General features: G+C 43.6%; 1 protein-coding gene across 14 annotated transcripts in view; it reads right to left on the bottom strand.

Annotated features, from left to right (window-relative positions):
• The window catches only part of PRRC2C (proline rich coiled-coil 2C), a 69,668-nt gene that overhangs the window by 5,377 nt on the left and 42,958 nt on the right, over positions 1–21,333 (bottom strand). For 5 of the 14 annotated variants that reach the window (XM_063406670.1, XM_063406674.1, XM_063406667.1 and 2 more), the window contains exons 22-33: positions 20,807–21,058; positions 16,019–16,108; positions 14,215–14,316; positions 10,016–10,223; positions 8,957–9,160; positions 8,141–8,262; positions 7,470–7,606; positions 5,347–5,581; positions 4,852–4,959; positions 3,108–3,326; positions 2,242–2,316; positions 1,015–1,118 (exon numbers count right to left, since the gene is read on the bottom strand). In XM_063406670.1, the coding sequence (XP_063262740.1) occupies positions 1,015–1,118; positions 2,242–2,316; positions 3,108–3,326; positions 4,852–4,959; positions 5,347–5,581; positions 7,470–7,606; positions 8,141–8,262; positions 8,957–9,160; positions 10,016–10,223; positions 14,215–14,316; positions 16,019–16,108; positions 20,807–21,058 (1,856 nt within the window). The remainder of the gene's footprint in view (positions 1–1,014; positions 1,119–2,241; positions 2,317–3,107; positions 3,327–4,851; positions 4,960–5,346; positions 5,582–7,469; positions 7,607–8,140; positions 8,263–8,956; positions 9,161–10,015; positions 10,224–14,214; positions 14,317–16,018; positions 16,109–20,806; positions 21,059–21,333) is intronic. The other 9 variants (XM_063406671.1, XM_063406672.1, XM_063406673.1 and 6 more) reach the window with 7 other exon arrangements.

The raw sequence follows: 21,333 nt of genomic DNA, 5'->3' as shown, positions 1-21,333 counted from the left end.
ATATTTAGGCTATGAAGAGATCCCAGGGCATGTCTGTATGACAGAGCCCCTTCCCCCAAGTACTCATGGCACAAACACTGATGTTAGATTTGTGATGTTCCTGACATTAGATGCAGCTTCCATCCCTGCTATCTTATGCTCAGTCCTGCTCCTTTGCAGTCACTCTTTGCTCTATCATGGCAAGTTCAGAGCTTGTCACAACAGGCAGTGAACCTGCAGCTGCTTCTACTCTGACCTGTTGTCAACTGATTTAAAATGCACTTGAACAGATTTCAAAAATTCACAGAAAATGCTCTCCCTGTTTTATTTGGCTAAGAATGTGACCCTCCACTAAAACTTCCAAGGTGTTGAATCATGACCAATTACATGAAGCTTGACTGATTATCTGGGGGAAGGGCAGCAGGCAGCCCTCAAAGAGAAAAGAGTGACCAGAAAAAGAAGAAAGAGTGAAGACTTCTTTAGGAAGCAGAGCTTGCCTTGCAGAGTTGTTGTGCAGAGGGTGTGGGTGATGCACTCCTGGCAAAAGGAGCAGAGGGGCACCAGTGGCAGGGACACCAGCTGAGCTCCACACACCAGTATTTTGTAAGCTTAAAGGAATTTGTTTTGTTTATGAATTTCACTTGTGAGCAGCTTGCAGACTTTGCAACAACACTCACTCCTCTAACAGAACTGTTGCCGCAATTGCTGTCTAAGCCTTGAAGTGTTTTTTACTTTGAATACCACAATTCAGATAAACTGTCTTACAGTTTCATCCCAAACTACATCTTTCCTGCCACTTCTCGTTTAGTTTCATTCACCCAAAGAAGTATTTTTCCCATTTCAGAGCTATTTCCTTCTGTTTAACTACAGCAGATGTGATGACCTACTGGAATGCTGCTCATGAGCTCAGATTGAGCCCTGTATCCTGCATCAGTGGCCCCTCACCTCACACCTTCCAGAAAAGGCTGCTCATGCATGACTGGGTACATTTTCTGGCTCTGGTTTTAAGGAATTTTGAGCTTAGGGGAGATTTACCGGAAGGGACTGGAGGTTGGGGTAGTACTCCTGCCAGTAACTGGTGGTGTTCCAGGTTTAACATCAATGCCACCTCCAAAGGCCTTCAGGTCCATTTCTGAGATCTGAAAAACACAGCAATTGACACGTTAATTCTAATTAAAAAAATTACACTTGCTAAGCAGCTGTTAGCTTACCTCAATGAAAAGAGGTCACTTAAATGGAGATGAAAGCCTAACTGCAGAACAGCCTCTTATAATTAGGACAGGCCCAGCACCACAAGCACCTCTGTGTACAATTTTCCTGCCCTATCTGGCACTTGCAGCAATGGTACTGGCTTTCTAATTTGCTCCCCCTGCATAATGACAGGGGGTTTGAGAGTCATTTCATCTATCTGGCCCTAAAAAAAAGAAAAAAAAATGTTTTGGAGTTGAGATCTCCTTATCCAAGACTCCCATCTCAGGTACCACATGAAAATATTTAGAAATAATCCTGAAAAACGCTGAGACGAAGAATACCACCAAATAGTCCAGGTCTATAAAAATAAACAAACCCAAAGCACAGCAAAAATGGAGCTGTCATTCATGCAAAACCATCTCCAGACTAACTGGAGCAATGGCTCTTGAACGCTACTTTGCAGATACGCTCAACAGAATAAATTAGACTTTGGAACAGCATATTTCCACACATGGCCATGAAGCATAACAGCAACAATAAATCACTCAAAAGTGAGAGGCTGTTTTAAGTTGACTTTCTTTAGCAGCAACATGACGGGACTCTTAGAGCAGGGCAGGGAAGTCATCTAAGGCCAACATCCCACTGCAGCTCTTCCCTCATTTTCTGCTGAAATGAGTGATCATTTTCCAGCGACAACTGCAGCAAGAAACATGCTGCTGCTTGCAAAACAGGCTCCTAACAACTGCAAAGCTGAAAAGATTTGGCCAGATCCCATGAAGCTAGAGAACTGCACAGTGCAAAAACCACCACACACCCTCTGGGGGTGAGGAGCTGTGAACTTCATCTGGGTGGTCTGAAATCCTGGTTGCCAAGATGTGGAATTAACACCCGAGATTTTTCTTGGGGCAGCTGTAAATCACTGGGACTGTGGGGTTATTTTATACAACAGCACCCTAAAGTCTTGGCCCGAATCTGCAGGGATTTCAGGTAGATCAGTCCCTGAGGTGGGAGGACCTGGCTGCTCCTGCCAGCTGAGCTGTGTCCATGTGCAGGGTGTCACCCACTGCTCACCTGGAAGCGGACTGCAACTGCCGAGTGCTGCACACTATCCGAAAATCCCCGGTGCCTGTAAAGCTGGGATTCCATCTAAGACAAGAGACCTTGTGATTGGAAGCCAGCTCCACACATCCCCTCGTTAGCAATTACCTTAGCAGCTTCCCAGAAAGGAGAGGAGAGAATTCCCCCCATGATATTCACGTTTCTTGTGCTGTTTCAGTGTTATTTCCTTACTGGACCTGTCACTCAGTTTTCCTGAGCTGCAAGACCAGCCTTTTCTTGTTTCATTACAGAAAGATCAGGCTTGTATACAATGCTACAGTCTTAATATGCAACATGTTCTGCTTTCAGAAAGGCAGACCCCCAGCAATAATTGTAGAGTTTAATTCTGGCTTAAAGCCATGGCTGATACAGAGTCCAGTGAAGCCCCTAAACTCCCCCTGTTGCACTGGAAACCTTGAACCTGAACAGCTTGCTCTGCTTTGAGTCCAGAAGCAAAGCAACAAACTCCAGCAGGCCCAGAGTCTGCCACCAGCCCTGACAGAGTCATGTTGCTCCCCTGCTGCTCTAACAACACCTCAGTACTGTTTTCCACATGGTTCTACATGCAATCCCCTACTAGTCCATGATGTCGCTATCACACCAGGTATTCCTGCAGTGCACATGGACCAAGTTAGCTAGAAAACCTCAGCTAAATGCACAGACCCAGTCACTAAGGCATTAACCCTGACTGGCTTTTTTCTCTTTTAAAGCTGAGGCAGATTTTACTGATTTCATCTTTAAGATGCAAGGGGTCAATGTGCATTGCTGTGCTGGTTACAAAGCAGCAAACAGCTGAGCTGCACGTTCACTGTGTCCTGCAGCTGTGGCAGTGCTGTTACCTTCCCCGTTGCAGCGATCATGCTGTGCTGAGTTCCTGCTGGGATCAGTCCTCGGAAGGGCTGGCTCACTTGGGCAGGTCTGCTCAGGTTCTGAGCCTGGGCCTGGGGGGGGGTGTGCTGCAGTGGTGGCTGCAGGGACTGGGGCAGGGCAATCAGGGGCTGTGCTGTGGATCCAAAGTTGGGCAGAGAAATCTGTGATCCTGGCAGAGGCACTGTCACCTGGAGAGAGAGCACAAGGTCACCAGTAACACGGACACAAAGGACACTATGTCACTTCCAGTACTAGCTCTATTTCAGCTTCACCCCTGGCAAATAGCTTAATGAGTTCATTTATTTAACCAGAGAGCTGCAAGCAAGTAAGTGAATTTATTGCTCAGTCTGCCTCTATAATCAGTTCTAAAGGCATTTAGGTCTTTGCTTTTCAGAAACAAAGGTGCATGAGATCTCCTACTTCCAACATCATTCAAAATGATTTCACTGTATGACAGGGAAATTTAATTCAACTCAGAAAGCAAAAGCAGAACAAAATAACCAGTCTGGGGGTGGGGGGGACAGGACCGGCTTGTTTGTTTACTTCAAGTAATTCTAGTCATCAAAGGACAGAGATGAAAACCAGATTTTATTTTCCAGGAGTTCCAACAGCCAGCAGTTTGAGCTTAAAAACAATGCCAAAAATACACAGCCTGTCCCTTGCTTGCATTTACCAAGAGTGCTGTGGGCAGAAAACAGCAGAGATTTGTAGTGATAAACACGGAAACAGCACAGCAGTGACCTGACTGACAGGAGTTACTGCATGTCTTGGTCTGACAATCCACTACCTGCAAAGTTATATTCTGAGTGTGATGAGAGAATGATCCGAGACTCCAAATATGAAAGGCTTACTAGGACTCTGCTCTGAAGGGTCACAGATTAAAACCAGAGAGACAGCCAGAACTGAACACACTGAAAGTACTAATTCTTCTAAAAGGTCCTTAAAACTGTGCTAGATTTCCATCAGACAACATCAGTATTTTACAATCTTCTAGTTTTCTGTCTTGGCAACTTTTCCTGCGTATGAGGTAGGCTATTATAATAAATCAATCCATCACAAGATTTTTTTTTTGGAAGCCATTTCAATAAAAAAACCACCCAAACCAGAAGATGGAAAGCACTAGACAGCATCCTGTAAATATGACGGAATGCTTGCACAGAGCAATTTAGCAGTTCTTTCACAAAAGAATGAAAAAACCTTCAAATCAGTGGAGATATTTTACTGACCTGGCTGTCCTGCACGATCACCTATCTACCTGCTGACTTCTCAGTTGTTTTCTACTGCACTCCTGGGTTCCAGCTCAGTGAGAACTGGTATTAACAGTTAGGCTGCACCTGGCACCTGGAGTTTGCCCCTCTCTCTTTCCACCACTCCTGATACCTGCTTCCATAAAGGCATCCTGTGCCTCAGCCAATTAGCCACAGCACTGTGCAATGAAATATCTGCGCAACACTGGAAAATGAGCTATTCAAGAGAAGGATGCCAGGGACAAATGATCAACTGAACTGCAGGCCATCCAACCTCTGAGCCATTCAGTTTGTGCAGTGCTGCTGCTGTAGCCCTCCTTCACCATGAACATTCAATTTTTATTTTGGAAGAATTAAAGGTTGTCTCAGCGTTCCCCTCTGTTCTCACCCCACGGACACCACTGACCACGCCATGCTTTTAGGAAGAACACAGTGTAGGAAATTTACCACGCCATAGTTTGTTTACCTGCTGGAGAGCACTGGGGGACTGTGCAGTGTTGTAGAAATTGCTCTGGCCAGGCTGCTGCACTTGCCCAGAGTAGAGATTTGAAGCCTGAGTGAGTGTAGCTCTGGCCTAGAAGAGCAAGAGACACCATCCCATTAGGAGCATTCAGGAGAGCAGTTCTGGTGCATCAACCTGTGCAGGAGAAACCCCAGCACAGGAAGCTGACAAATGTGAAAGTTTCATTTGGTGATAAAGCTCTCATTTTGCAGGTGGTGGAACAGCCCTTTATCACCATTAAGAGAAATTAAACCCGAAGCTCTAATTAATGACAGAAGCACAAGGAGCCCTGTAATTTAGGGAACAAGCCTCAATTCAGAGATTATGCTAATGTACATTTAATTAATTAAAAGAACACTCTCCTCCAAGTGTCCTAAGTTTCCTGCCACCCAATCTGAGCAAGACCTGATTCCCTGTATCAGCCCAGTGCAGAGGGTTTGCATGTGGAGCATTTCCTACCTGCAGGATGTGGGTATCAATCAGCTGAGAGCCTCCCAGTCCTGACGCCTGCCCAAGCTGATGCTCGTACAGGATAGGAATAGGCTGGGTATTGGAAGTCTGCTGGAATGCCAGGCTGGACTGTGCCTTGGCCAGCTCCTGGTGCTGCACTGCTGGGAAGTTGTGTAAGGCTGTGCCAGACAGAACCACTGGTGATGGCTGAGACAAACCGCTCTGCATAAAAGCCTGCTGGGATCTGCAAGAGATTAGAGTGTCTTTCGTAAAAATTCTGACAGAGCTCAACAATAAGCCACCAGAAATGAAGAGCACAGCTTACATTCCTTAAACAGAATTAAGATGCTTAGCTCTGTTGAACACATCTTCATCTGAAATGGGTAGATTTTTTTTCAATTTACTCTGAACACAACAAAATAACAGCTGCTGCTAAAGACCACAGGAAAAAACAATAAGGCGTCTTACAAAGACCTTAAATCACAATTACCTATTTAGATGTTCATGCTGCAGTAATTCCTGGATAACTTAACAGTTATGTTACAGAAAAGCTGCCAGTTCTTAGTTCCTGTGCTACAAGGTAGGATGGGAAACCCTGTGTGAGTAGCCCCACTCTGTCATGAAGGGAACTGCTTTGTTCTCTTGACTCCACAGTCCAACTTCTAATACAGCTTAAATCACTGGATGCTGACCATGGTAACCTCCAAATGAATGTTTTGGCTTCATAAGATCTCACAGCCTTTAATTTTAACCAGATACTCAATTACTTTGTCAGCAGCATGAGGAAGTTGCCGTTTGTTTAAAGAAGACCAAAGCACCACAGACAGGTTTGGTCCATCAGAAATATTTATCTGAACATTCCCATTAGGAACTTGGTGAGTAGCCACCTTCAGACTGAAGAATCAAGAGGTTTTAAGTAAATACTCCTCTCAAAACTTTTGAGCTCAGAGGAGAGTGTTTTTGATGTGAAAACACCCTTTACTTTGCCTGGTGCTGGCTATGCTGAGCACACAGCACTGGTCCTGTTCATCTCCTGGTGTGCTTTACCTGTGTCCACACCTGGGTGAGCTTTGCTCTGCACCCTTCCTTCACTGCAAAACACTCTGACAGCCATCCTCTGAGCACTGACAAACTCTTCAGATTGGACTGGCTTCAATGGAGCCAAAGATTTTTTTAGCTCACTTTTAATTTTGGTTGTAATGTTTTAAAACAGCGACCATTCCCAAGCTCATCCTCCTCTGCACAATTTCTATGTGGGAGAAGCACTCACTGTTAGAACTCCATTAATGCCATGTTTGTGTGTGATCAGATTTATTTAATCTGGACCACATGCCAGCCTGATTGTGTTTCTGCAATTAGCCAACTGTTTGCAACAGCTTTTGTCAGCTGCAGCAGGACAAGCAATACTTGGTCCCACAAAGTCAGCCAAGCACCAAAGTCAGGATACAAATGTGGTTAATTAAACCTTCTGTGGCCTCAGCCTTCTACACTGCAACAAGCAGGTTAAACTAACTACAGCCCATGCCAAACCCTCTAATTAACCTTCCAAAGCAGCTTTCTCAGAGTGGAACTAACAACATTTGTCAGAATTATGCTGCTGTGAAGCAGTTTAGATAGGAAGTGCAAGGAAGCTTTGAAAGGCTTACAGTGACAGTCTGGCTGGCTATCAGTGCCATTGGAGAGATACTGGCCTGTTACCTTTTGCAGCTAACAGAAAACATTGTAAACATACCATGCAGCCCCTCACACATTGCAATGAGGATTTTACCACCTACAAGTTCAAACTGGAATTCACAGTGTTTCAAGACTCCAGGGTTGGTTTGATTAGGAAAAACAAATTGCTGAATGAAAGGAACAGACATTTTCTGTTCTCTTAGTATGACAGACTGATGCTTTCAGCTCTTTAGCCTGGGTTCCTCAAGATACAACTAGCATGCATCATTTTTAACCCATAATTTCACAACTACATCTGCACAGGACAGACAATCTGCACACAGACTTCTCAGACAGAAGACATTCTGGGGAAGGCAGCAATATGAGGCAGCTATGGAGCACAGAACACAGGTCTGCAGGGAACCAAATTCAATAATTCTGACATTAACATCCCAAACAAATTTGCATATGCTACCGACCTGTAAGGTTGTAAGGAGGAATTGAACAACTCTTGGGCTTGTGAAACAGCTGGTGCTGCTCCTAAACTCAGCTGAGCTTGATGCTGTCCTTGCAGAGGTGCATAGATGGGGATGGGGATCTGCTGAACTGAGGCAGGCTGCATAAAAGAGAAAACATTACAATTAAGTTAGAAAAGCTACAGCTGAATGTGTGCCAGGATTTGTGTAGCACATGAAAAGTAAAGTAAGAATGTCAAATCCCAAGGCTGCATGCAGAGCTGTTATTGCTCCCGCCAGGAAATTTATTTTCTAGTTGAATTTTATACTTTTCCTCACAACCACCCAGCAGAAACTGAGTGAAGTATTCAGATCTGCACATAAAACAACTGCCTGAGATTGCACATAAGTTTGTAGGACTGAAGTGGAGTAGGCCTGCACTCCCAAGGCCACAGGAACACCTCCCAGGAATAAGAACTTCCCCATATTTGTGAGTGGAAGCTCATTCTCTCAACTTTCATGGCAAACAATCAAACACTGCCTGCATGCACCAGAACAGACAGCAAGGGCAGGCATGACCTCATTTTTTACAGTCTTTAGTCTCACTCTCCCCTGCCCCCATGAGATCATTAGTGGAACTTTAAAAGCAGTATAGATAGGGAGGGAAAAAAGGAGAATTAGGAATCCCCAAATACCTGAGAAAGCCCTGGCTGGAAGCCTTGCTGTTGGGCCAGAGAGGGCGGTGCCAAACGTGCGTGCTGGGTATTGAACAGGTGACTTGTATCCATATAAAATGCTGGGATTTGAGCTGCAGTACCTCAGGAAGAGAAATACAATTAGCACCTGGTTCCCAACACCTCCCTGCCAGAAAGGTTTTCATCAGGAGTTAGAGGTGCAGCTACTGTCAGTCCTTCCCACTGTAACAGCTACCAGAGACCCTGGGAGAAGGAACAGCACTGGAGAGCTGGGTGCCTCAAAAGCTTTGGTATCTTTTCCAATTCACCCCCAGAATCTATCAGTCTTGCACAGGTATCATTAATCCCACACAATTTTGGAGGCATGACAAACAGACTCTGGCCAAAAAAGGCATTTGGGTGAGGGAAGGGTAAGAACTTGTGATACTGTCATGTATTTAACTAGATTGTTAACCAGATATAGGATTTTCCTTAGAGAAAAAAATGTCACAACTTTCAACTACTGTAGCATTTTAAGAAAGAAATTAAAACTAAATCATTCCTGGTCTTAAATAGCAATTTACAATTCTGCAACAGAAAAATGGTACATTAAGAGACTCAAACTTACTTTCTTCCACAAACTAACACAGCACTACCTTTGCACCTCCTGATAAAGCACTGCAGATTTAGAGTAAGACAATCAGTGAGTCTCTGAGTACAGAACACTTTATCATTCTGTCTTTACTGCAGAGAAAAACCACAACCAAATTCAACTCTCCAGCCTCAAAATTAAAAAAACAAGCAGATGTGTGGCTTCTCAGCGCCAAACGCCATTACCTGCTGCAGACTGAGACACGTAGACCTGGGGACTTTGCTGCTGCTGGGCAATGAGGGATGGCATGCAGCTCAGCTGGGAGAAGTGGCTGGCAGAGGCCAGGCTGCTGGTCTGCAACTGCTGGGGTTTCACCTTGCAGATGTTTGGAGGGTCTGAGGTGCTTGCAGTCTTCGTACTCAGTGAAGAGGTTGTGTATGTTCCAGCTCCTAGGAGAGAGGCGAGGGATGCATCAAAGACATTTCAAAGCCTCATCATTCAGAGGTCAAAGTTTTGGGACAGCTCTGTAAGCACAGCCACAACTGGTAAAGAACACTGAAACCCAATGCCGCTGTTTCCACCAACATAAGAAAAACACGGAGCCAGTTCTGTTGAGTTCACCGTGGGAAGTGTTGCAACCCTGACACAGCTCCCTTCTCAGGCACAGGAGCACACACAGGTACTGAAGGAGGCAGCTTGGTCAGTTCTGCAACAAAACACTGCAACCCACAGTGACTGTGCCTCTCAGGGAGATACATTTTAATATTCCAAGGCATGAGGACTTAACCAGATACAGCACCTTTTGTTTGCTGCCAAGAACTAAGGTGGCAACCAGCACTGGTTGTGAAGGGCAGCTGGACATTTGCTCTGCCTTTTGCAAAAAGGTTTTAGTATGAGTTCTTGACGCTTTAACTTAAAAAGCAAGAGCACAAATAGAAGTAAGACTGCAATTAGCTGGACATCAGAATTATCCTCTGCCACAAAATCTATGTGCTTGTCTCTATTTGGCTGAACAAAATGAAACCAGTAAGGTAGACAAGAGAAGTTCACCTCCCTTTTCAAGTCCATGTAAGTAGCTTATGCAGAGAGACATCTCAGTACTATTTTCAGCTGACTGAAGGTCAGTTAACAGGTAAAGGCAGTTAACACGTTATTCAGGAAGCTGCTGTTCAGATCTGACATTCCATTTTTAGCACAAACCTTTGGTTAGCTTTGCATTAAACAATTCCAAAGGGAATCCAATTCCTCAAGAAACGAAAGTAAGGAACACCACAACGGGACACTACAGCTTTGACATGTGGTACCTGAGAGGGACGTTGTGGGGGTGACTGAGGCCACAGGAATAGGAGGCATTGATGCACTTGAGAAAGAGCTGTAAGTGCCACTGCTTGGCCCAGTGTTGCTGCTGCTGCTGCTGCTGCCACCAGCAATGGGAGATGCTGCTGAGGTCACTGGTGAACTCTTCTCCCCCATGTTTGGGGAATTCTCCCATGCTTTGCGTGCAGACTCCATCTATTGAAAAGAAAAAGAGAATTTCCTCATCCATTAGGAAGTTTCAAGTAATCCTCCTTCCTCTTTTAACAGCTCTTTTTAGTCAAAAGGCAGTTCAGGCTTCATGCGAGCCTCCTTTGGAAGTCGCTGTAATCGTGCAACTTGTTCATGCAAAAAGCAAACAGCCTGAAGTTGGAGCTGCTCATCTGTTCCAGCTGCACATGGCACAGTTCATCATCTTAATATCCAAGGCTCAGAAGAGAATTCACTCATACTAATTTGGCTTGGTTTTGTTTGACATGAAGAGCAAAGACACAGTGAGCAAAAGAAAGGCAAACCCCCCTCTAAATATTTCCATCAAGTCCTTTACTTCCGAGTTACTTGGGCCATTTAAATGAAGCAGCCCTTTGCTTTCTTGTTCAATCATCCACTCTGAGTGACCACCACACCTACTGCACACTTCAGTGAACATGGCAGCAGTCAAGTTTAGACTTCCAAAGCAACTGCTGCTCGAGAAGCAACCACAAGCTGACACAGCTTGTGTCTGCTGCTTATTGTTAAAGCTACAAATGCATCGTGCTCCTCTATTTCTAGAATTATGAGCTTATGTCTTGCACAGCAAGGGAGATGAAACTTTAATTACAGACACAGTTACCTTCCACCAGAAGTGGAAACAACCCCTGTTCTACTGCAGCCAATAAAATCTAATTCTTGCTACATTAGACACGCAATGCGAAATCTAAATTGAGACAGTTCTGAGGGTCCAGTGAACAGCAATTATTAATGTTTAGACTACACTCACTAATTTAAAAGCTCAAACACGGTCCATGGACTTCTGCACGACATTCAGCAGTCTCCAGTGGAAACACAAGTTTTGCTAGCAGAGCTGAAATTGCTCACTGCAGGTTTCTCAAGGCCAGGTACTGTCTTTAGTGGTGGATATTAATTAAGGGGCAAATAAATACTCACCACACATCTGCCCTCACTGCCTGCTCAAGAGAGCCCCCCTAGCTGGGGCTGCAGTCTCTCAAAGTCACACTTGTCAACCTGCCCTGCTTTACACGAGTTAGGCAGAGTCTGGACAGACCAAACATGGCTTGGGTTATTTGTCTAGGTACTTCAGAAGTGACACAAAAGCAGAGCAATATAAAAAGAAGGGGGTCACAGGTCATCAATACACACCCACGTGGAAAGTGGGGTTCTGGATCCCTGAAGAGAATAAAGGAGTGGGAGGGAAACTTAGTTACACATGAAGTCCTCTGGGGGCAAGTCACCTATTTTCATTTTTGAGATCCTCTTCCCCAGCAATAATTCTCTATTGCCCCTCCACAACATTCTCCTCCAAACTGTTCTGATTCCTACAGACAAGGCAAACTTCATTCATCACTAATGTGCTGGAAATTACTTTGTTTATGTGTATTGTATCGGCATTGAGAGAAAGTGAGTAAGTACCTGTCAGACTAGAGAAGGTGTAGAAGGTTCTGTGTTCACTGGATTTCATGATGTCCTGGAGAAACTATTAATAGCAAAAGCTACACACTGCATTTTGTCACATCTAGGGCATATAACAGAGATCTGAAGTTTTCTTTTGAAAAACAGCTTTGCTTTTGAAAGCTTCCTAACAACATCTAACTCTTACAAGCTACAAAAAAGATGCGAGAGAGATTGATACCCTAGGAATGCCTGTGCAGCACCATCTACAGACCAGATATGGAGAAGTAACAGGCTCTAAATTAAGTGAGACTGAGGACAGTGCTGAAGCTTCACTGCTCAGTTCAGGGGAAAGGAGGGCAACAAGGAGGAGATCATGGCTGCTTGAGGCTTCCCTTCATCACTGATCCACTGGAGCCTTCACACTGCAGTAACAGTCCTGCCCATATGACCCAAAACCTCACTGGAAACAAACCCCAGGTGCCTTTCCTTAAACACACCAAAGTCCCAATGGTTAGAAAAACAAAGTCCAAACATGTCAGATTCTGGACAAGATGCCTACACAGGAATTTTAGATGAAGCCTTGGACATGAAGAGGGCCAAGCAGCTCAGTTTGAGACTGCTCTGGACTTTCTCCTGCTCAACTCCTTACCTACAACAGCCCTATGAGCCAAGTCCTTAAGAGGATGACTGAGTAAAGGTGTCTTTAGCAAGGTTACTCCAAGGAAACAAGATCTCAGCAAGGCTTCCCATAGGAGCACCTTCTACCTCCACCAAAGAATGATGCCAAGCTGTGGGAGCAGTTGTGGCCAAGTTCCCTACAAGTCTCTTCAAGGACAGCTTTCTGTGTCAGGGGATGGAGGGAAGAGGAGGTGCAAGGATTAATCCTTTATGCAGGCAGAACCTGGACATTTTGTTCTTTTAAGAAAATGAAGGAAATGCTTTCCTCTCTCCTGCTCCAGAAGTATCTTTTGAAGGATGCAAGGGTTCTACTGAAGAGGATGACAAAGAGCAGAGCTGTGCCTGGAACAGAAGGCCTGCAGTGACAGTGACAGTCCCAATGTGTGCTTCAGAACAAGCCTGCTGCCTTCCGCATCTGTGAAAAGCAGGTAGAGCTCCAGTGGCTGGAATAAAGAAATCAGGGTCAAAGCTGCTTCCATTTGGAATAGCCTTCCATCCAGATTTCAGTCAGAGTTCTTTGAGGCAGCCTCAAAACATGGATCTTGGACCTACATCCAAAATCTATCATCCCCTGAGAAATCACTGACTCCACAAGAGCAGGAAAGAAATGCAGGATGAATGACACAGACACCACAGTCTGCTCTGTGGCTGGGCAGTGTCCCACAGTTTGAGATAACAGCCCCTACCTGTAAGAGAGGGGATTCCACCTCCAGCTGCCAAACAGAGCCTATTTCAGAACAACCCTTTCAGACGCCAGAAAGTCACATTAGGATAACTCATTACACAGAAACACAGCAGAAAATCAGGGGTTTTTTAAACTATTTATCCCTCCACAGTGCTCTCCCTGTTTCTGCAGGTCTACTGTTTGAAAGAGGTGTTACACATTTTTAGGAAATAAAGTGTTAACAGAAGAAAAGCAGAGATTCAACAAGAGAACGTGAGTATTTCTCACCTGTAGAGAACACAAACAAGCTGCTGTCAAACCATGCCAGTGAGACAAGTGTCACTGGGATTGACAAGCAAGTTCCTCCAAAGCATTAGTTCTGCACCCAATCTCATGTCTCATTTCTTCTTCTAAAAACTTAGACAAACTAAGGTCAAACACCGCTATTCCTTAATACCAGAAGCAGCAACAACACTTCTACTGGCGCAGTCACCTGCAGTCAATCACAAAGCACATCTTGGACACCAAAAGAAGAAAACCCAACAACTTCTAAAAATACAGTAGCAAAGCTAGAGCCCAACTCTGTGTTAGTGAGTTACACAATGCGCACAGTCCAAAATCCAACAAAATGGGAAAAAGCACTCAAAATGTTCTCCACACTTGCTCTGCACTGAAAGCAGGAAACAACAGAACATTTACAAAACAAGTAAACAGTTCTGACTCGCTGTTCTAGCTGCCATTCAGAGACACCAACATACCACCTACGTGTCACTATTTGGAACTTCAGCCATCCAACTCAAAACCACATTATCACTGCACCAAAGTCTTAGAACTAAGAAGAAATCAAGCTTGGCTTATCAAGCAAATCCTTCAAGCCTTTACACCAAACCAGGCAACTTATTTTAAGCTCAACACTCAAAAAATCTCAGTCAGATTCCGATGGTTTGCCATGAGCACTGTGGTCCAATTGCTAAAACTCTAACATCTTGTTTTTTCAGGGCAGTGGGAGCCAAGATTGGTTGAGATGCCAAGTGTTAATGCAAAACGGGGTTAGAAATTTATGGTTTAAATGCATCCTTTGATAGAGTCTTGTGTTTCAGCCATCCATTTATATGCAAAAGCAGTTCAGCAGAGGAAACAAAGGAAGGCTCTAAAAAAAGGTTCACCAGCAAGTTCTCCAATAACTTTTTTCCCCTGCATGCAAGAAAACGACCCTTAGAGGGATGTGGTACATACCTTGAGGGTGAGGTCGACGGTAGCGGGAGAAACTGGAGTTAGGCTGGAGCTCTGTTGTAAAGTCTCCCTCCTAGGGAGGGGAAGGGTGTGGGGCAGGGGCACCTGAAAGGCAGGCAACACACATCACATTCTAACTACGTCTACTAGAAAAGCCCCAGAAAGCAAAGCTCAAGCTTTATCAAGTGAGCTACAACTTCTTCAAGGCTTGAGCATTCGGCAGGGAGACTGATAAAATAAGGTGAAAATTTGGTAGGCAAGGAAAGGCCACTCAGCAGGTGCCAAGATGTTTCTCATCTCTCTAGGAGGCTGAAGATTAAGGTTTTAAGGTGTCCACGTCCTCTGCATAAACAAACACCAATTGTCTGTTTGGGGATTTAATTTCAAGTACCATTTCAGTTTACTGATATGCAAAAATTCTTCCCAAGCCAGGTTTGTCCCTCTTTGTACCAATACAGTACAGGGGCTTCGTGACCTTGAGTTCTGAGATGCAGTTTCTGAAAAGAGGAAGCTTTTGTAGACCTGCAAAATCACAGGACCATGAAACAAACTACAACAGATTTGCCATCCAATAATTGAATTCAGTTATTTTCTCTTTCAAAAGATGAAAGATGTGATACCTGGGGAAATAACCCTGACACAATGCTATTGCTATCTTTGCCTATGAAAACTCCAATGGATTTTCTAGAAGTTTTAAAGGAAATGAATCAAAAATACTGCAGTGTCCAGTCTGTTACTCCTAACTATTCCTTTCTCTATTCATAGCATAAGCTAATGGACTTTCACTGGATGAGATAAGGCTAATCCAAAAGACAGATCCTGAAGCTTTGAAGCAGGGGATGGCACAGATCCTTTGTGGCCAGGAACCCCTCATTCCTGTGTCAGAAATTCAACTCTAACATCCACAAGGATTGGACATCATTAACACCAAAGAATTCAGTCTTCCACACTAACCACCAAAGTCAAAAACCACAACACTACCAGAAAAGCCAGCAGAAGAGTAAGAAGTTCAATCAGTACTGCTTCAAAATGATGCTGCAGTAAGCTGAAAAGCATTTTTAGATGGAATTCACAAGACATCGTCATAAAAAAATTGAGATCCTACTACTGTATGATTCTTCCTTCCTCCATCAACAAGTGACTCAACCCTGAGCTAATTCTGTTACTCAAACAACAAGAATCACAAGATCCAAGCTCCCTGATGCCCCAGCACACTCAAGACAAACTTGATTTTGCTACAAGTCACAACCCAGCTGGTTCTCTCGACCACTGTGCCATGCTCACGAGTCAGGATCACTGCACTGGCTTTGAGGGCTGCAAACATCTCCTCTCCACAGCAGCTGAACACCTGGAAGCCTGTTGTCTGCTCTCACAGCCATTCAGCTGCTCTCTCTGCATGCAGTTGCTGTGATTTCAGGCTACTTTGTTGGTAAGAGCCTTTCTCCAAACTCAGCCTACAGAGCTCTGCCACCGGTACCAGGCTCAAGTCCCAACGGCTGCCAAGAACACACTCCCTCATTACGCCTGTCTTTGCTTTTTTTAGAATTGTCCCTACAACATCTCCACTTTCTGTGCTCTTTAGCTCACTGTGATTGTTCAAAAGACAAGAAAATACCTGAAGAATTCCAGAGCAGGTACTAATCAAACCAAATGTCCTTCAGAGTAAGATTACTGCAAAAAGCCCGGCTGGTTCACATGAAAGGAACCCTGTGGATTTGTTCACTGAAGGCACTATTTGGTGCTTTGAAAGAAGTGTGAAAATATTTTCTTGTCTTCAAAGTCAAGACGATCACTGCAATGGACTTACGTTCGTCACCAAAGTCTCCTCCATTTTTGTACTGCTAGTAGCCACTGTGTTAGGATGAGAAGAAGGTGTAGTGTAGTCTGTTACAGACTCCTGTGAAGAAAAACAATTCCATTAAAATATCTCCCTTATCTAAGTTTGATTTCAGTTTCTTGGACAGATGTCAGCCTTTCTACAGGAGGAGATCACCAAGCAACAGAAGATTAGAATTTCACACCGTTTTTTCTTACAAGTCATGTCTAGCAATCCTTATTGCTAAAATTGCTACTGAGGTCAGGAGGGTTCTTAGAAGATTACAGTTTGCCTCATGGCCTCACAATATACATCTGGAGAAAAGTCAAAATGCAGTCTGTAAGGCAAGAACATACAGAGCAATGTATTGCCTGTAAAACTGGACTGTGGGGGTGCAATTGATTATTATTTGTCACCCAAGATGCTTCAGCCACCTGCAGGCACTTTCAGTCTACTTAAAAAGCAAAATATCTTAGCTGAAAGCTTTCTGTAGCTTTAAATAAATACAGATTTTTTTTACTATGACCAGAAAGGCCCTCCAGATTAAAAAGAACACAAAAGGATGGTTGCAATTTGCAAAACAATTTTCTTTCGTGTAAGTTTTGTCTCTGAAAGTCACAAGACTCAGATTCCCTGGATGGTGCAGATAATTTTCTGATTTCTGCACTGGGTAATGACTTTGAAGAAGGAAGAACTGAGGTTTCCAGTCTACTCAGAGGCTTTCCTTGAAGCTGATTTGTCACAGTTCAGCGGCCCTTCCTTCATGTGCTCAGCAAACAAGGTCCTTTCAGTGCTGGCTGTAGGCAGTGACTCCTGCAGCTGCAGATATGAACGGTCTGAGCGAAGTTTTACATGTCTGATGTTTCACATCCCTGAAGCCCAGGAAGAGGCTCCATCACCTTTAGAGAACCAAACACCACAAAAGGACTGAAGGACAAAGCAGCAGCAGAACTGTTACTGAGTGTCTGGACTTGCCAACCCGTAATGATTTTGAAGACACAAACCATATAATGCTTGTTTAATTGCATCCAACCAGTAGGATGATAAGCTATTAAAAAAGTGCACACTCAATTTACTCCTCAGGTCTGTGGCAATGCCCCTAAAAAACCAATTTGAGCACTGAGATACTGACAAATGACAAAGAATCCTTTTTAAGAGGATGAGCTCATTTTGGTAAAAGACCAGAACAAGCTAAACCATAACAGGGTGAGAGAGGACAAAGTGCACAGTGATTTATTTTTATAATTTATGAAGAAAACAGAGAACTCTCTTCTCCATTTATTTACTTCCTTTACTTGGTTAAACTGCTGAAATACAAGATATGGTGCTTCCCACAATCCCAACCACCAAACTGCAAGTTGCACATTTGCACTGGATTCCACCAGGCAAACTTAACCTGGGTAAAACAAGGCAAGTGCACAAGGCTGCTTTAATCACAAAGGCCTTCTAATGAAGTAATTAAATGGCTCCATGTTTTTTTAAGGATGCATTACTGCATAAGAAAGAGGAAGTGTTTTTATTAAATTTCCTTCAAGGTCTGGATGCCATTTTTTCAGGGATTTTCATAAGCAATGAAATTCCTTTGTAAGAAGATGGATCAAGACTACCACTAACTTTCTTACTTCACAAACTCACAGCACAAAGAGCTTTTCCACTAGAATTAAACCCAAACCACTGGATCAGCTCTGGTGCCCTTACAAGTGCATGCACAATGCTGGAGCACAAAGGTGGTTTACAGGCTGAACATGCAGACAAGACAATGCTTTAACCACATGAACACCACCCCATGAACTGCAGATTAATCTCCATCCTTCATTTCCCGGTGCATTAAGTCCAGGATTCTATTAGATGTGGCTTATCACCACAAGCTTTTGTAATTCAGTTAAAATGATTCTCCTCCTGTACAAACTGCCTGACTGAAGAAACCAAGTGATTACTTCATTATAAAGTAGTAACAGCTAGAGCAAAAAGCTCACGTTTATGGAGTTCTCTACAAATTGTTTATACCTGAAGAAAGAATAAGCAGACTTCTTGTAACTACCTCCTTCAAAAAGAAGAGATCACAAAATGTCAAGTGACTTGATGAACAAAGCACAAGGCAGACCTCAGAGCTGACCTTGCTGTAAAGGATCAGGGTACTTCATGGGGTGAATTAACTATTTGATCTGCTCCTGATTTACGTAAATCACCTGAATTAGAGCTTGAAAGCTACTCAAAATCTTCTGAAAATCAGTCTGTGTCCTTTTAGACACAATCTGTAAGACACAGCTATTGCTACCTGTCCAAATACTTCACTGGCACCCACAACCAGGTATTGCATCTTCCCGGGATTAGACAGATTCAAATGGAAGGCTGGGAAAAGCAAGGGCTAAGATGTTTTATCCATTTCAGAAATTTAAATATCAGCTTGCCCTCACTACAAAAATACTGCAAAACCCAAGAGAAACAGCTGCAATGGCTTCTGAGCATCATACTTATGTACTGAACTTAAACATCTCACTGTAGGAGTTCATTTATATTTATACAGTTTCTAAGCAGTCTTGTATGATTAAATTCACATGCTCTTATCAAGATGTTTGTTTTGGAATGCATGGGGTACTCTTACAAAGCTTCTGAAGGAGGACAGCTGGCTTTTACAGACATCTAAATCACCAAACACATCACAAGCGTGCTTTGCTGGAAGCTGAGCAGTAATCTCTGAAAGGGATGTTTAAAGCTATCTGAAGAAAAGCCATTTAGGTTTGCCAAAAGTCAGCATTTGACACTGAAACAACAGGTTAAAGATGTCAACACCTCTTCCCCCGGGAACAAGCAATGGAAAGAGTACCAAGACAAGAAAAGGCAATTGCAACGTACATTAGCACAAGAAATCCGAGGCTGGAGCAGTATTTGAACCCCTTTTAAAACCCTCTTAAAAAAGAAGGGACATTTATTGCAGGTTCATTCCTGCAAAACCTAGATGAAGGTTATCTTATCCAATAAATTTGCAGGCTGTTGGTTTAACTTCCAGAGATGTAACTCTGATGGTTTAACTTCCACTTCCTTCCTAGAAAAAGCAACTTACTATTACCTCAAGAACTATTCCTAACAAAGGAATTTAAAAGCAAACTTGGTGCTGTTAAGACAGCAGTATTTAGGCCTATTATTAAAGGCTTCTTTAAGCAACCACTCAATAAGGAAATTATTGGGAACTTTCATATGCAGCACAAACTGGAAAGCTTCTTTCCACTCTGGTCTTCCTTCTAGAAGACAGAACCTTGGTGCTTTAGTACTGTGGTAGTCCAAAAAACATTGACAACCCAAGTTAAACTAAACCTAGACTGGCACAAAGTCCACACCTCCCTTCTGAAAAACTCACACTTCAAAAATACAATTGCAGAGGAATTTCTGCTGATTTTAATGGAGCTACTTGACTACATTGAGCCAGCCTGCAGCAATCAAAGCTGTTTCCTATTCTGTTTGTGGCTTAGAAGAAGCCTCTTCTCTTATCTTGAGCTCTGGTCACAGGAGTCTGTAGGACCTTGGGAAGCACAGGATACAAACAGCCTCACCAAACATCTGAGCAAGTTGGTGTTTACATTTCTGATTCTCACACAAGGACACTTTATCAATTTCTGGTACGAACATAAACCACTCACATCTACCTATAAGATGGAAAATGTGAGGAAGGATGAGAAATCCCTGCACTGAATTTTCTTAAGCCTGCAGCTTCCATTTTGGACACAAACATCCTCCCTACCACTTACCCTGGAGCAACACTTCATTGAGACAGTATCTATTTTGGTAAAAAGCTGCCAAAGCTGTCCTTTGTTTTGTTGTTTTGGGTTTTTTTTCCTAGCTGTGGGTGACAAAGATGAATTAGGAGCGATCCACGCTTCATATTCTTCAACTATTAATGTAACTCTGAAGGAGGATCAGCTCTCCTAAATGGCATCAGAAGATTGTTGCTTAAGATCAGGATGGTTGAGACAGCAGGCAACTAACCTGAGTCTACACTTAGAAAACTGCTTTTCAAACCCACAAGGAGCATTTCTCCTTTACCAAAGCAGGTGTAACTATTAAGCAGTAGCTACTCAAACTGCATGGCTTCTTTACATGTGAGAGATGACAACCAGAGCACTTGCTCAAGACACAGGCAGAAAGCAGATGCCTCTGGGGATGTTCTTCAGCCACATCTAAGAACTGAGCTGCAGAACAATGAATCCCAACACCAGATCACCATCTCACTGCTGAGCAGTTATAAAGACAGCAGGGGACTACGATGAGTCCTAGTGAAGTTCTGCAAGGAATCTCTAGACAATATCCAAGCCAAGAGGACATACATGACCATTTAGGGAAACAGAACAAGCCTTATCTAAAGCTTTAGCACATTCCTTGTTTAGAGATTTCTTTTTTTCAGAGAACAACACTTAACTCACAGCTTGAGGTCATCCATACACTCAACCAGCAATCATTCACACCAGTTCTCTGCTGGAAGTCCTCTTGCACTTACATCACACTGATCTGAGCCTACAGACTCTGCCTACACCAGGCTCCAGCACCACTCTCCACAGCAGTGCTCAGGACTGAGCTTTCCCATGCAGCAGACTTCCAAGCTCATCTGTGCTCAGGGCTGTGATCACACAGCACATCTCTGCAGCACTTTTTAATCCGAGCAGTATCTGCTACTCACTGGGCTCTGCTGTCCAAACACCACCAGCAAGGCAACCAAGCATCAACCAGCTCACTGCAACCACATTTTCCACACAGTGCTCAGCAATCTGGCAGTATTTTCCTTACCTTTGTGTTTGTCCCAAACTCCGGAGCAGACACAGATATCATGGTTCCTATCTCCGTGCTCAGCTCGCTCGCCGCTTTGGTCTCCTTTGCAGTGACAGGCTCTGGGCTTCTGACAGAGGTGGGAGATGGCTTCTCCTGTCCCTCAGGCTCTCCCTGCTGGGCATCCTTCACCTTCCTGTTCTTTAAAGAACGCTCTTTCCCAATAGGACCAGGTTTATACTCTTTGTTTTCTACCGGGCTCAAGTCTGGAAGCTAAGTTAGTGTAACTTGTCAGTCATGCCTTCCTCTCTTTGTCCTATCCAACAAAAATACTCGAACATGCTAAAAGTCATTGTTTAAACAACAAAGCTTTCCCAGGGGAAGCATTTTCTATCAGGTAGAGAATTGGAGACTAAGTTAGTGATAGGTACAGGAAATGCACTGATGTTGAACATTAGGAATCTAAAGCATTGTTTTCAAGCAATAAATTTTTTATGTGAAGCGGCAGAGTTCAAATAAAATACAAAATAATGTCAGTTTGACTGTCT

The sequence above is a fragment of the Prinia subflava genome, chromosome 10 (assembly GCF_021018805.1).
Source record: "Prinia subflava isolate CZ2003 ecotype Zambia chromosome 10, Cam_Psub_1.2, whole genome shotgun sequence".
NCBI lineage: Eukaryota > Metazoa > Chordata > Aves > Passeriformes > Cisticolidae > Prinia > Prinia subflava.
The sequence above is the reverse complement of the archived record's forward strand: the minus strand, read 5'-3'. Positions and strand labels throughout refer to the sequence as shown.